The following is a 13,396-nucleotide window of genomic DNA, read 5'->3' on the forward strand; positions in this document are numbered from 1 at the left end:
CCTAAAATGGAACTGGTTAGGCTACACACTTTAATAACTGCTAAAACGGTCACGTTATCTAGCTGTTACGTGTCATTTTGAGCGTTAAAGTATACGTTTTGTGGCCGTTTTAATTTAGTCTTTTAGGCGCCATTTGCGTTCACTTCCGGCAGACAGAGCGCCGCCATAGAAGGATATATAGCGACGGTCGTTCCCCTGTTTAAACTCTGTTGTTTTCCATGTTTAGGGAGCAGACGAGACGTGAATGTACGTGTCTTCTACTTTTTTCTGCAGGTATGTATTTTCCTTTTGTTTGATGTTTTAATTTTCGCGGGGTTTTTTCTGTTAGTCATTCCACCTCATGCACCCATTTATGTTGTCCACCTGATGTCGCTGTTTGTGCCGTTTTCTCCGGACAACGGTGTTTTACGTCGATAAGGGCAGAGAGAAAGACGAGACGTGAATGTATACGTCTTGTACTGTTTTCTGCAGCGGCAAATAAATGCTGGAAAACTACCCTCTGAGTCATCTCCTGTCTGTTACACTACCGCGAAACCAAGATGGCGACGGCCAACATGCCGAGCTCGAGGCTCGACAATGGCGGTCCGCAAATCGACGGCTGACGTCACGGTGAGCACGTCCACATGCGGTCTATGGGTCGCGGTCATGTTGTGTATTTGACTGAAAAACAACCTTCAACGATTTGAAATAGTTCTATTAATGTTCCGTCAATCGATTAATCGACCAAATGGTTTCAGCTGTACGTGTAGAAACTGTTGGCTAATTTCATTTCTATCAAATAAGAAGCTCTTCACATGTTAACAAGACTAAATCTGTCTGATACATGTTGTGGAGTGGAGGTGGAAAGTGACATGTAACGCATCTGTAAATGTAGTTGTGTATATCGGGGGACCAAGACCAATCGTCTTGTCTCTCACTGATGTCCCCCAGCGTCCGCCAAACACTGTATACAGTAACACTGGACACACACACATATATATATATATATATATATATATATATATATATATATATATATATATATATATATATATATATATATATATATATATATATATATAAAACACACAGCTGCACTGCTACAGTGTATCTACTCTGGTGTTGATTCACCAGCATGTAGGTTCCTTTTCTCAAAGACCTGAGTACTTCTTCCACTACTGCAGAAAATACTTCCGAAAACAGCATCTCTGCTAATCTCTGTTAGCATCTCTGCTAATGCGATTTATTTACAGTGCATTCTGAAACTCCTTTACTTTGCTTCATGCTAAAATCTCTTAAATCCCCCTTTCCCTAATCAAGCTACTCTCTTTTTAATTCTAGAAATGTCTTATAAATAAAACAGAAATATCACATGTGTTATTTATTCTTTGCTTCTTTTTAAGTATTCACACTCTTTGCTATGACGCCGCTCAGGTGTCTCCCATTTCTCTCGCTCGTCTCTGAGACATCGCTGCACCTTGATTGGAGTCCACCTGTGCTCAGTTGAACTGACTGGACAGGACGTCCATATAAGGTCTGACGGCAAACGGGAACTGAGCCGTGAGGTGTGAGAAGCTGCCCGAGGAGCTCAGAGACAGTAGTCGAGTCGAGGCACAGATCTGGGGAACTGGCTTCCATCACTCTGCAGTAGAAGAAGTAGAGAACAACCAGGATTCTTGTGTGGAGAAATGTCCAGAAGGACCACCGCCGCTGTAGCGCTCCATCGACCTGGTCTTCACAGCACAGGGTGTCCAGGTGTCCAAAGGCAGATCAAGAAGATCACGGAAGACTTGAGGCTGCGACGGCTGCCACGGTGTCCGTCTACTGACGCGTTCGTCAATGATCTTTATTTTTAACGTGTGGTTCCCCTCTTTAATCCCCTGGTGGACAGTCGTCCTGCTCTCTACTAAGATCAAGACGAACGGGTCCTGAAGAGTCAGCTGGACAACCCTCTGCTCGTCACATGACTGAAGGAGTGAACGTGACACAGGAGGAATAGAACAGAAGGTTCTTTAAGGTCCTTGTCGGGGGGGATCGGCCGTTGTACTTCTACTTTTTCCTTCAGGAGTACTTCTGTTACTGCTCACTTCGAAGAGCCCAGCTCTCAGCAGAAGGTCAGAGGTCACGTGTTGTTTGAGCTCACTGTTCACGGGTCTGAACCCCGAACGAGCCTTTTGGAACGAGCCCATCCAGCACCAGCAGAAAGAAAACGGAGTAACAGCGCCACCGTGTGGTGAAGCTCGGGTAGCTTCTAGTCTCTTCAGTGTGTGAGTTCACTTTGCTCTGTGGCTGGTTATTAACACGTCTGTTTGTTCTTCTTGATATCGTCTTTATGAGAGACTCTTCTTCCCTCGGGGACTAAAGAGAACGCTGGTTTACAGGCTTGAACTGAGGTTTGTCTGTTCCTAGTGAGTTCAGCTGATGTTCCAGTAACAAAAGGAGCTTTTCTTAAGCAACACGTTGCCCGTTTATCACAGCGTTTGTTCTCTACTAAACATTCATACAAAACATCTAGTAGAAAAGCGAGAGGACGCACGGGCGTGTCCTCGTCCCGAGACCTGTGTGAGAGGACGCACGGGCGTGTCCTCGTCCCGAGACCGATGTGAGAGGCGTGTCACATTATACCAGATGTACGTTTTCATGCTCATCTGACAGACGACGCCGCTGCGCTACGTCATATTTAATCTAACGAGCGCTCCAAAGCAAGGATGTCTCTTTTCGTTAAGTGCCTGTCGCCTCCTCCTTGCCTCTTCCTCGCCTCCTCCTCGTCTCTTCCTAGCCTCCTCCTTGCTGTCTCCTCCTCTCTCTTCCTCGCCGTCTCTCTTCCCCGCCTTTTAGGTTGGTTGGACTAAGAGGAGGCGAGGAAAGGAATTGAGGATGTAAAAGTGTGTGTGTGTGTGTGTGTGTGTGTGTGTGTGTGTGTGTGTGTGTGTGTGTGTGTGTGTGTGTGTGTGTGTGTGTGTGTGTGTGTGTGTGTGTGTGTGTGTGTGTGTGTGGCAAACAAACAAACCAACTCTGAAAACATTTCTGCTCTTTATGCACATCTTTTATCCCCCCTCAGTTATACACAACATATATTGAAAGTAAATCTTGAATCACAAACACACAAAAGGCTGAGGGTGAAAACAACAAAAGGCCATTTGTCTTCTCTACACCATGAACTGTACAGGACGAACACGAGTCCTCTTTGAACTGAAACATTCAACCGCTCGTCTCGCTCGAGGACAAATGGACAGAATGTTGACATCACTTTCTGATGAGACATCACTGTTGAAACCCTCTGCTGTCGACGGTAAAGATTACAGAGCGTCTATCGGCCTCTTCTGGACTCCGTTACAAAGCGAGTGCTTCAGAACCGTCCGGTCAACCAAAACCCAACGGTACAAAAAAGAAAAAAGCTTCTGCTTCAAGCTCACAGCTGTTACAGATCCAGCGCTTCAGAAATCATCTGGATCCCTTCTCATCGCTATCGTTTATAAAATGACATCAAATCTCTACAAAACGCTCGTTCTCCAGCAGAAGAGGATCCAATTCAGGCTCTCCGAGACCCACAGTGAGCCTTTTAGCAGCACCGACGACGAGTCCTTCACGCATTTAAAAAAACAAATATCAAAACAAATCGATAAAAGAAACAAATGTTCTCAGAAAAGTCAAACTCCTAAATATCAGGTTTTTTTAGCGATACATGAAGCGGTGACTCGTCTGCTCGTGCAAAAAGTTCCATTTCGCCGCCGCCGACCGTCGTCTTCAGCGCCGGGGTTCAGACAGACTGAAAACTTGCAGAGGAAGAGGAAGAGGAGACGTTTGAATAAATACATTCACTGAGGAAGATGGAGGAGCAGGAGACGTTAGTACTGGTTAGATATCAGTGGTTACAATACCCTGCTGTCTCTAAACCCTCCTACACTCACTTCACTGTGTGTAATATGATACAGAGACCATCCCGACGACCTGCGCTCTAACGGATCGGTACCGGCTAAACAACGGCCGACGGCGATCCGATCTTCAGAACTCCGAACAGAGCGAGACGTCTTAAATCGTCTAAAATCCATAACTTCAGTCTGTGATGCTTGTTAACCAGCAGTAAGGTGTCCAAGTCTACAGCTGGTATTCTACTTATCTAGTACCAGAGATACCAAGTGTGAAATGGACTCGAGGGCCAAAGGACTGGACCGGGACACCTAGTGTGTCCACTAAGGCTGGGGGTTCACACTGGAGTACTTGGTCTGATCCTCTGTCAGAGTACAGACCGCTGACATACGGCGTTTTCTTTACGTACGATATTCACTAACAAACATCTGGATTATGCTCCTTTTTAAAAACTCGTCGAGGCCCAAACGCACCGACGGCATCCCGACTCTGCTTCCATCAGATGAGGAACCAGCTGAGTTGGTTCTGCAGCTAGAGCTACAGGGAAGACGTTCTCTTCTTAGTATTAATATACGAGGATTAATAACACTGCTGCTGCTTTCACGGGTTAAAAGGGACAAACGGAGAACATAAACTCATAAACTAAACTCTCATTCGTGTCTCAATAATTTAAAGGGTGTCTGTTATATACAGAAATGTTACGTTCCTAAAATACTGCTGCCTCTGTGGCGTCGACGGGTCAAATCGTCGACGGACGCGTTCAGTGCGTTTGGGTCCTTCGAGGAGAAGACCGGAACCGTTTCGGTTGAGAACTCAAAATGATATGGAAATCCCACGTCGGGGTGTTTCAGGGTCCAGGTGGCTCTGAGGAGAGACTGACGGTAATGTGTTAAAGGAGGGGGGGAGGGAGAGGGGGGGCTGGTTCGTTTCTGCGTCGTTCCAAGTCCTGACTGAATCCTCTGCAGTCGGTACCGACCCGGCCTCAGGTGAACTGGTTCTCCTCCGAGTACTCCGTGTCCTCCGGGGCGTACTCGTTATTTTCGGAGGCGTACTGGACGTCGCCGTCGTACGACTGTTCTGCCGCGTCCTGGTTCTCCGCGGCGTTCGGGCCGGACTTCTTCACTCTGTATCAAAAGAAGAAGAAATTGTGTCAGAGGAGCGGTTCTTGTTACCGATCGGTTAGTTAGACAACAAAACCGGGAGTCGGACCTCGTCCACGTGCACTGACCCTCTGTCCAGAGAGAAAGCTTTAAATCTAAAGCGTGCGCTTACTGGTTCTTATGTTTGGCGCCACTAATGTGAGACTGGTACTGCTCCACGGAGTTCAGCTCGATGCTGCAGACGGTGCAGGGGTAGCCCTTCAGTGTGGAAGCTGTAGGCACACGGGAGAGGAGACAGGGGTGCGTTCATGTCCACGCGGTAAAACGGAGGGACTTAAGAGACGGGTTCTGTCCTCGGGGCGGTTCTGTGGTCTGACCTGGTGCGGTGGAGGGTCCGTACGTCTCCATCAGTTTCTGCTTGGTCATCTGTTTCCTGTGCTTCTTGCCCACGTAGTGCTGCTGGGCCATGAGCGGGTTGTTGAAGGACGCCTGGCAGATGGAGCAGAAGCGGTCGGGGTCGCCGTTGTTGCCACCGTCGCCCGTTGCCGGCGTGCCGCTCGAATCGTCTGCGGGTTTCTTCTTCGGCGGGACCGTCGGGGGCGTTTGGGAGGCTGCTGCTGAGGAGGAGGAGGAGGAGGAGGAGGAGACGCAATTTAAAAAAAGACGGTAAGCGACAGTTACAACGTCAGTAGTAGCGAGGAGACGGGGGCAGGAGAACACGGACGGTACCGGAGCCGCACAGAAGCTCGTACAGACCTGGAGCCTGGGGGCCCACGGTCTTCAGCCTCAGGTTCTTGGCGTGGACTTTTCCCTGGTAGTGAGACTCGGCCATCACACGAGAGGAGAAGGTCATGTTACACACATGACACACCTTCGACCGGTCCGCGTCTCCGTTGTTACAGTCCTACACACACACACACACACACACACACACACACACACACACACACACACACACACACACACACACACACACACACACACACACACACACACACACACACACACAGCAACACAAATCATTTCTGGATACAAGAGGCATCATTTGTCCTGGTGGGGACAAAAAAGGACGATTTGTTTGCACATCTGTTGTGTGAACAAAAGGTCCACAAACGCTTCATCTGGAGGATGAAAGGAGGTTTGTGGAGGCTTTGGTTCTGCTCGGCTTCTGTTGTGTTTTTGGACTCGAGCTCTTTTCACTCACGCTGTCGGACGACGACGACTTGAACTTCTTCAGCTCCGGCTCCTTCTCGTTCTGGATGGAGAGATAGCGGCGCACTTTGTTGCCGTGTTTCTTGCTCTGAAAAGACACGACGAGCGCAAACGTCACAAAATCAACACGTTAATTGATAATAATTGTCCACATTACAGAATTGAATGAGCGCCGTCAGTCAAAAACGAGGCTGTAGAGACTGTCAACTCCAGAGTGGAGATGCTAAGCTAGATTGTTTGTTTCTCTCTCTCTCTCTCTCTCTCTCTCTCTCTCTCTCTCTCTCTCTCTCTCTCTCTCTCTCTCTCAACGTTTTCACGCAAAAATTGACAGAAAATGTTTTCTTTTCTCCGTTTTAATTTATATTAAACTGATTCTTTGGACGACTAACGTAGAAAATGAATTGATGCACTTGATGATGAATGGATTAGTTAATTAACATACATTTAATTCTTCTCACTTTCGATGGGATCTTCGCTGCCAACACTTCAGAAACCAAAAAGATAAAGTAGAACTGAAGTTCCCTGCCCTCATATTGAAACTACTAAGTTGTTTTCATCTCCATACCTTAGTGCTCTTATAGTCATAATGATAAAAGCATTCATCAGACGGGCGCTACCTCCTAGCTAACAATGACACCGTGGTAAACGTAGCGCAGCAGCAGCCGGTGGGCTCACCGACCTGATAATGAGTCAACTTCTGGGACTCCGAAATGAGGACGGCGCTGCAGACTTTACACTGGGAGTCAGAAAACAGGTCGCCGTGCTCCTTTATCATCTTATTCACTGCAGGGAGACACAGAGAGAATCAGGTCACACCTCCTGGGATACAGTGTAATTATAAACACACAACGCGAGACAAACAACCCCCCCCCCCCCCGCATTAAGAGACATCTTTCTTTCTTCTGATAGATGGAAGACGGTCACCTTGTGCACACGTCAACGGTGCAAATGCCTGTGCACACATCTGTAGACAGACAGACAGATGCATGTTTTGGGCCTAATTCTGAGTCTGAGTCTTTTGCTCTTGGCTCAAACGAAGATGCAAACACACTGGACAGATGTGATTAATCCAGGTGTTCCATCAGGGCGTTAAAACTGGGCTGGAAAAGCAGTTTGGCATCTATAACCAGGGGCTTAAAAAGCTGCAAAGTGCAGAACAAGATGTAGAATACATGTGGTAATACACAGTAAAGATCATATAGAGAGTCAGATATGAACACAGTTCAGGTAGAAGTACAACATTAGAGGGAGAGGTACACTACTACACATCAGTGACGCACTTCATCACATCTCTTACATTTTTTAAAATTTTTCTGCAAAAGCACTTTGGTGAACAGCTGTTTTTTTTTTTTTTTAATGCGCTCAATAAATCAAATATGCTTAATGTCAGAAATACAGTAATAATAATAACAATAAAAACACACACGTGAGAAACTACTGTGCTTGTGACACAGTGTGTGTTCACCACGCAGACAGCTCTGTTTACATCTCCCCTGACGTTGTGTTAAGACCTGAGGATTACAGCTCACCGCATTTGGCCTACAACTAAAAATGAACGTCTCGCTAACGAGCCGCCATTGATCCCGACTTTAAAAAAAGATGCCTCTTTCGGTCTCCGCCGGTGCACGCGCAAGGGGGGGGTTACTTCACGAGCAGCATCGGATGCAGACATGCTCTGATCGACCTTGGAGCTCAAACGGCTACCGTTAGCTTAGCTTAGCAAAAACACGCTCCGCTCAAAGCCTGCGTTGCCGGGGACGGCTAACGTTAGCTCGCATTAAGCTAGCGGCATTTCAAGTCGCGCGACTTAAAATGCACTGACACGCAATCTCATTTTAACGCATGCACGCGAGGAAACTGCTCGTACCTTCCGCCGGACCCGAAGGTAAATAAGGAAAATCCTCTGTCTGCATCGCGTCGGCCATCATTTCTACTCATAAGCCAGCGGCGTCCTTCTTCTTCTCCTTCTTCTTCTTCGTCTTCTTTATTGGAGGTTTATTAGCGGTTGGCAAACAATGAATTGGGGCATTACCGCCACCAACTGGTCTGGAGGGAGTACTTATGACAATTAAATAAAAAAATTAAAAAAAAGAAACAAAACAAAAACAACGGGCTCATATTTTCTTAATACTATTAATTAATCTAAGATATTGAAATAATACTTTTTGCAGAATATCCACTACGTCTAACCGTACCTTCGTCCTGCTGAGGTCTCCAATCAGCTGCTCATATTTCTGACAGCGGACAATAACCTGTTCTCTTGTCTCCTCTTCACCACAATAGTCTCAGTTTACCTATTTTTTGAAGCACAACTGTTTAGGCCGGCGTGTCCTTGATCCGGTTCCTTCCTGCACATCTCATTTCTCCCTCTTTCCTCTGAACTCGTCCTTTCCTGTCTTCTCCCCGTTGCTTTAATGATACTTGTTGTTTCTGATTTACTGAAGCTGACTGTAACATCATTGCCAGCATGTCCCCCTGTGTACACTGATAGTTTTTTTAGAGTGGGCTTGCTGCTCTCTCTAATTCATGACTATATAGTGTTACTTCACTACCAGTGTGTCTCCGTGTACAGGACGTTGTCTTTGTCTTCTCTACTGAACATGTGAAACCTCATATACCATACGACCGCTCTATACCTTCAGAATGTCTCTCTGCACTTTGTTTACGATGAACTCCACATTTCTTCCAAATCGCTCCATCATCGTCTGCAAATAGTGACAATCCCATTTCCAATGTCCCTGAACGCATCGTGTATCACTATGGAGAATAGTAACGGACTGACTCCAAACTTTCCAGAATAGCTCTTATACTCTGACGTCTACTCATCTTTTTAATAAAAAAATCATGTATCCATCGATACATTCATGTTCTGAACATAAAGCTGGATCCACTCTGGTGTTTGATGTATATATCCTTTACTTCCTACATCATATATATTAATCTTTCATTCATCATGTTCTCCATCATTCTGCAGATATTTGATGTTAAAGCTGTTGCTCTGTAGTTCCCTGGGTTCATACAATCTTTACCGCCCCCCCCCCCCCCCCAAACGTTATTATATAATTTGAGTAACATCTTTATCATTTTCCATACCGTATCAATGTTTGTCTCCCTTCCTATTGAGTTACAAAACGTCCTCCAAAAGTCCTTCTTTGTATTTCTTATGATCAACTTTTTTTTATATCCAATAAGATTCTGAAAACTATGATTCTTTCATTAATACTTTAGATCAGGGGTCAAACCAAGGACCCCCAAACTGACAGAGATGGAGCAGGAACCCCCGACTAGATAGATGGATCTATAGATCTATAGATATGTATATATGTATATATAGATATAGATAGATATCTATCTATCTATAGATAGATAGATAGATAGATAGATAGATATGTATATATAGATAGATAGATAGATATGTATATATAGATAGATATCTATCTATCTATATAGATATATATATCTATATGGATATATATATCTATATAGATAGTATAAAATTGTGTTTTATATTAAACTGGGCCTAGTGTCATGTATAAACACACCTTGTTATTGTGTATTCAACACTAAGCTATTCTAATAATACTCAGGTTCATGTCTTCATGTTTTTATTTTAAAGGTACAGTGAGTAGTATTAATAAACATACTGTATGATAATCATGCATACAAGATATTCAAACTGACGTTTTTATTTAACTCGGCCCTAGAGTTTGTTATGGTAACTCTGGGTCAAAAATACAATTTTAAAATGAATAATGTTTTGATTTCCATTTGGTTTGTTCATTTCTTGGAGCTGTTGATTGATTGGTGGAAGAAAAACTGATAATTCAGAAGAAAAGCTGCTTCAACAGAGGAGACATGACTGAACCAGAGAATATTAAACCACTTGTTTTGGTCTGTTTGAAATTGTTGTTTTTTAATGTATTTTTGGTTTTAATGACAGGACAAGGCAAATGTTGGGTGATAATGTTGAACTAGGAGCTTGAGTAAAAGTACAGTAATGGAAATCGTGCATAAAGACCAGTCTGTGGTTCTAGCACCTTGTTTTCAGTGACATCTCTGGATCCCTTTAGGTGCATTTTTGCTCCTAGAGACTTGACTGTCCCCAGAGGACAGTGAGATGGAAGGCTGCTGGTGTTTAACCGCTGCCGTCAGAACTGAGCTCGTTCCAGACTCGACGTTCACTAACCGGCGCCGAAAGCGCTTCAAATTCCTCCTCAGAGTAAAGATGCACTGAAGTCCGGACCGACCCGAGCGTCAGGAATCCAAACGGCTCAGAGAGATTCCTCTCAGACGTCGAGTTGCTCCGAGCTTCAACCGAAGACCAGAGAGACGTTCAAGGAAAAGAAACATCTGAGAGGTCTCCAGTGTGAACGCATTAAAAAAAACCAACAACACATCTGAGGAGCTTCAAGGTATTTAAATGACAGACAGACAGACAGACAGACAGACAGACAGACAGACAGACAGACAGACAGACAGACAGACAGACCATGGGAAACACTTAAAACAGGAAATCGTTACAGCGAGGACAGTAACAGAAAGGTCCTGAAGTCCTGCGGTCCTCACACTGGACCAGAGTGAGATGTTGATATATATATATATAGATATATAATATATCTATATATAGATATATCTATCTATATATAGAAAGTCTCTTTACTGGACTGGCGGCGGCGGAGCGGCCAGCGACTGGACGAAGGCATCGTAGTGCTCCGGGTGGCACCGCTGGTACTCGATGACCTTCCTCTTGATCTGCTTGGGCGTGTCCTGGTAGTAGTTCTTCTCGTCCCGGGCCATCGCCTGCAGGGACACCAAAAGAGCGCTTAGTTCAACGGCACAGAAAACAGTCCCGCGTCCGACGCTACTTCCTCGTTGCGAGTATTAAAATGGTAAAACGGCGCCCCGGTGAGGCTTTCAATGCTCACTGCAGAGAAAAATGTTGAACCATTCTTGATAATCTTTAAGAACTAATGAGCTTGAACACGTCCTGCTTCACACGCTGGAAAGCAGCATTTAAATTCCATTTATTATGACATGTTTATTACGTAGAGCTGTACCCGGTAGATCAGTAACATCGACGAGATGTTTCACTCTGAACCAAAGAGCTCGAATGACTAAAAACCTTCAATCTGACCGGCGTTACAATGACCCTCATCGTCTCCTCTGCAGCGACTGACTAGACCGCGGCAGCCAGTCCTCATTTCTCAGAGTGTCCTCAAACGCACCATCGTGCAGCCCAAGTCCAGACGGTAAATATCGAATGTGGACGCCTCAAATCGACGGCCCTCGCTCTGCCGCACAAAGATCCGCTTTAAGCAGCTTCGTTCCACCGCCGTGTGGGTTGACGTCGGGCGGCGCTCTCACCTTGAAGTCGTCGCCGTGCTCCCGCATCATGTGCTGAGCGTACTCCATCAGGTCGGAGGACAGCGTCTTGGAGTCTTTCTCCGGACGGTCGGCCTCCTCCTGCAGCTCTGCGCCACACAAACACAAGAGAGACGTTACCGAAACCCAGAGCAGCTGCCGCCGAAGGCCGACTCCTCCGAGCACAACGACGAAAACAAAAATGGCGGAAGTGAAGCTCTGCTTGCATTGTAATTGGTCGAATTAGGGTGAAATCACAGCGAGCGTCCAGCCGAAGAGAAATGACAAGAGTTATATCAAAGGACGAGTCTCTAATAGTGACTTATGGTGAGGTTATGAACAAAAGAAAGGACTTACGGTTGAGGACGTAGGGCTTCGTCACGATGCCGACGGGAGCTTTAGTCACTTTGGTCGCTTTACCTTCACCGAGGAGCTGAACAGAAGAACACGTTCGTTATTATTCTGGGTCAACTGAAGACGACAAACATAAAACACGACGTCTACGAGGAGAGGACGTCTCAATTTGCCTCGACTCAGTCCTCACGTCTCTTCCTCGTCTCCTCCGCTCTCGTGGGCGGGACTTAGACTTAGACCCATTGTGAAGTCTGTCTCTGCTACTTACGCTCTTTCTCGCTATCGGCAGCGTGCGGTTCGGATCAAAAGCCAGACCCATCTCCTGCAGGTTCCTGGACGTGGACTTCTTGTCGTCCCACGCGTTTCTGATCTGTGTGCTGAGTGAGAGGAAACGTTAAAAGACGCACGATGACGCAAAACTAAAAAAAAACAAACACACACAACGGTACTTCTGCAGGATCCGGCCGAATCAAATGTATTACACACACATATCTATCTATCCATCCATATCATAATCAATCTTTGGTAGCAATGAAGGGATTCTGCATAATGAATACTTTCATCACTTGTGTACTTACGTATCTTTTAGACCACAGTATTCTACTTGAAGTAGCGGCATACTACTTCCACTACTGTGTAATATCAACACTACAAATATCGGGTCAAACGCTCAGGTAAACACTTCTCACGAGGCATCAACATGCCCCACCTGTTAGCCAACATGAGCTAACGTGCTAACGTTCCGTTCCGCTTACTTTTCTATCCGCGGGTTGTATTTCTTGATGAACTGTTTCTTCATCTTCTTCCGGTCCAGGTTGTAGTCGAACTTCTTTCTCTTCCCGGACTTCTTGGCTTTCGGCATGTTGGAGGTGTTCTTCTGTTTCTACTGCACCGCGAGAGAGTTGTTGTTGGTGGTTTGAGGAAGACGGTTAAAGCGTGGCCGAAACCGGATGTACGTGTTTGTTTTAGTTCCGGTCATGTGACCGGAAGCCTCGTTTGCGCTTTGAACCTTTCAGTTCCGGGTTATTTAAAAATAATAATAATTTGATTAAGTTTTTCTTAAATACACAAATGAATACAAATGTACACAAAGTCAATATGGACATATAAATAAATAAATATATATATATATATATATAATATACAAATATATATATATAAATATACAAATATATATACATACAAATATATATATATATATACAAATATATATATATATATTTACAAATAGATATATATATATATATATATATATATATATAAATATACAAATATATATATATATATATACAAATATATATATATATATATATATAAATATACATATATATATAATATACATATATATATATATACATATTTACAAATATATATATATAAATATACAAATATATATATGTATATTTTATTCAAAACATCAAATAGACAAATTCACGAAAGAAAAAATAAGGAAAAGACTTGGAAATATGCCGATGAAAGAAAAGAAAAAAACAAGGTAAACAAAGAGGACGGCGCCTGAA

General features: G+C 44.6%; 2 protein-coding genes across 3 annotated transcripts; both read right to left on the reverse strand.

Moving 5' to 3' along the window:
• Positions 1 to 2,999: 2,999 nt before the first annotated feature.
• On the reverse strand, positions 3,000 to 8,166 carry znf346 (zinc finger protein 346). Of its 2 annotated transcripts, none has more exons than XM_068731712.1 (7): positions 8,029 to 8,166; positions 6,841 to 6,944; positions 6,154 to 6,249; positions 5,706 to 5,853; positions 5,327 to 5,566; positions 5,122 to 5,221; positions 3,000 to 4,973 (listed from the first exon to the last, which is right to left on the reverse strand). In XM_068731712.1, the coding sequence occupies exons 1-7, from the start codon at positions 8,087 to 8,089 to the stop codon at positions 4,832 to 4,834; spliced, it is 891 nt and encodes a 296-aa protein (XP_068587813.1). In that variant the 5' UTR covers positions 8,090 to 8,166; the 3' UTR covers positions 3,000 to 4,831. The 2 variants fall into 2 exon arrangements, with proteins under 2 accessions (XP_068587813.1, XP_068587814.1); XM_068731713.1 differs by having other exon boundaries at positions 5,327 to 5,563; positions 8,029 to 8,165.
• A 1,583-nt stretch (positions 8,167 to 9,749) lies between these two features.
• Positions 9,750 to 12,835, reverse strand: nop16 (NOP16 nucleolar protein homolog (yeast)). The gene is made up of 5 exons (XM_068731770.1): positions 12,632 to 12,835; positions 12,145 to 12,253; positions 11,880 to 11,955; positions 11,526 to 11,632; positions 9,750 to 10,961 (listed from the first exon to the last, which is right to left on the reverse strand). Exons 1-5 carry the CDS (start codon positions 12,736 to 12,738, stop codon positions 10,818 to 10,820), a joined length of 543 nt encoding a protein of 180 aa, XP_068587871.1. The 5' UTR covers positions 12,739 to 12,835; the 3' UTR covers positions 9,750 to 10,817.
• Between the last annotated feature and the right edge of the window lie 561 nt (positions 12,836 to 13,396).

This window comes from Cebidichthys violaceus, unplaced genomic scaffold (genome assembly GCF_023349555.1).
Source record: "Cebidichthys violaceus isolate CVI_PGR_0920_01 unplaced genomic scaffold, fCebVio1.0.p SCAF_53, whole genome shotgun sequence".
In the NCBI taxonomy this organism is placed as follows: domain Eukaryota; kingdom Metazoa; phylum Chordata; class Actinopteri; order Perciformes; family Stichaeidae; genus Cebidichthys; species Cebidichthys violaceus.

Coding starts and splice junctions, on each gene's coding strand:
- znf346 (XM_068731712.1), bottom strand. CDS start 8,089: ATGATGGCCGACGCGATGCAGACAGAGGATTTTCCTTATTTACCTTCG. Junction 5,567..5,705: donor CGTGGGCCCCCAGGCTCCAG/GTCTGTACGAGC, acceptor CCTCCTCCTCAG/CAGCAGCCTCCCAAACGCCC. Junction 5,222..5,326: donor CGGACCCTCCACCGCACCAG/GTCAGACCACAG, acceptor GTGTGCCTACAG/CTTCCACACTGAAGGGCTAC.
- nop16 (XM_068731770.1), bottom strand. CDS start 12,738: ATGCCGAAAGCCAAGAAGTCCGGGAAGAGAAAGAAGTTCGACTACAAC. Junction 11,633..11,879: donor GAAGCCCTACGTCCTCAACC/GTAAGTCCTTTC, acceptor TGTGTGGCGCAG/AGCTGCAGGAGGAGGCCGAC. Junction 10,962..11,525: donor AGCACGGCGACGACTTCAAG/GTGAGAGCGCCG, acceptor GTGTCCCTGCAG/GCGATGGCCCGGGACGAGAA.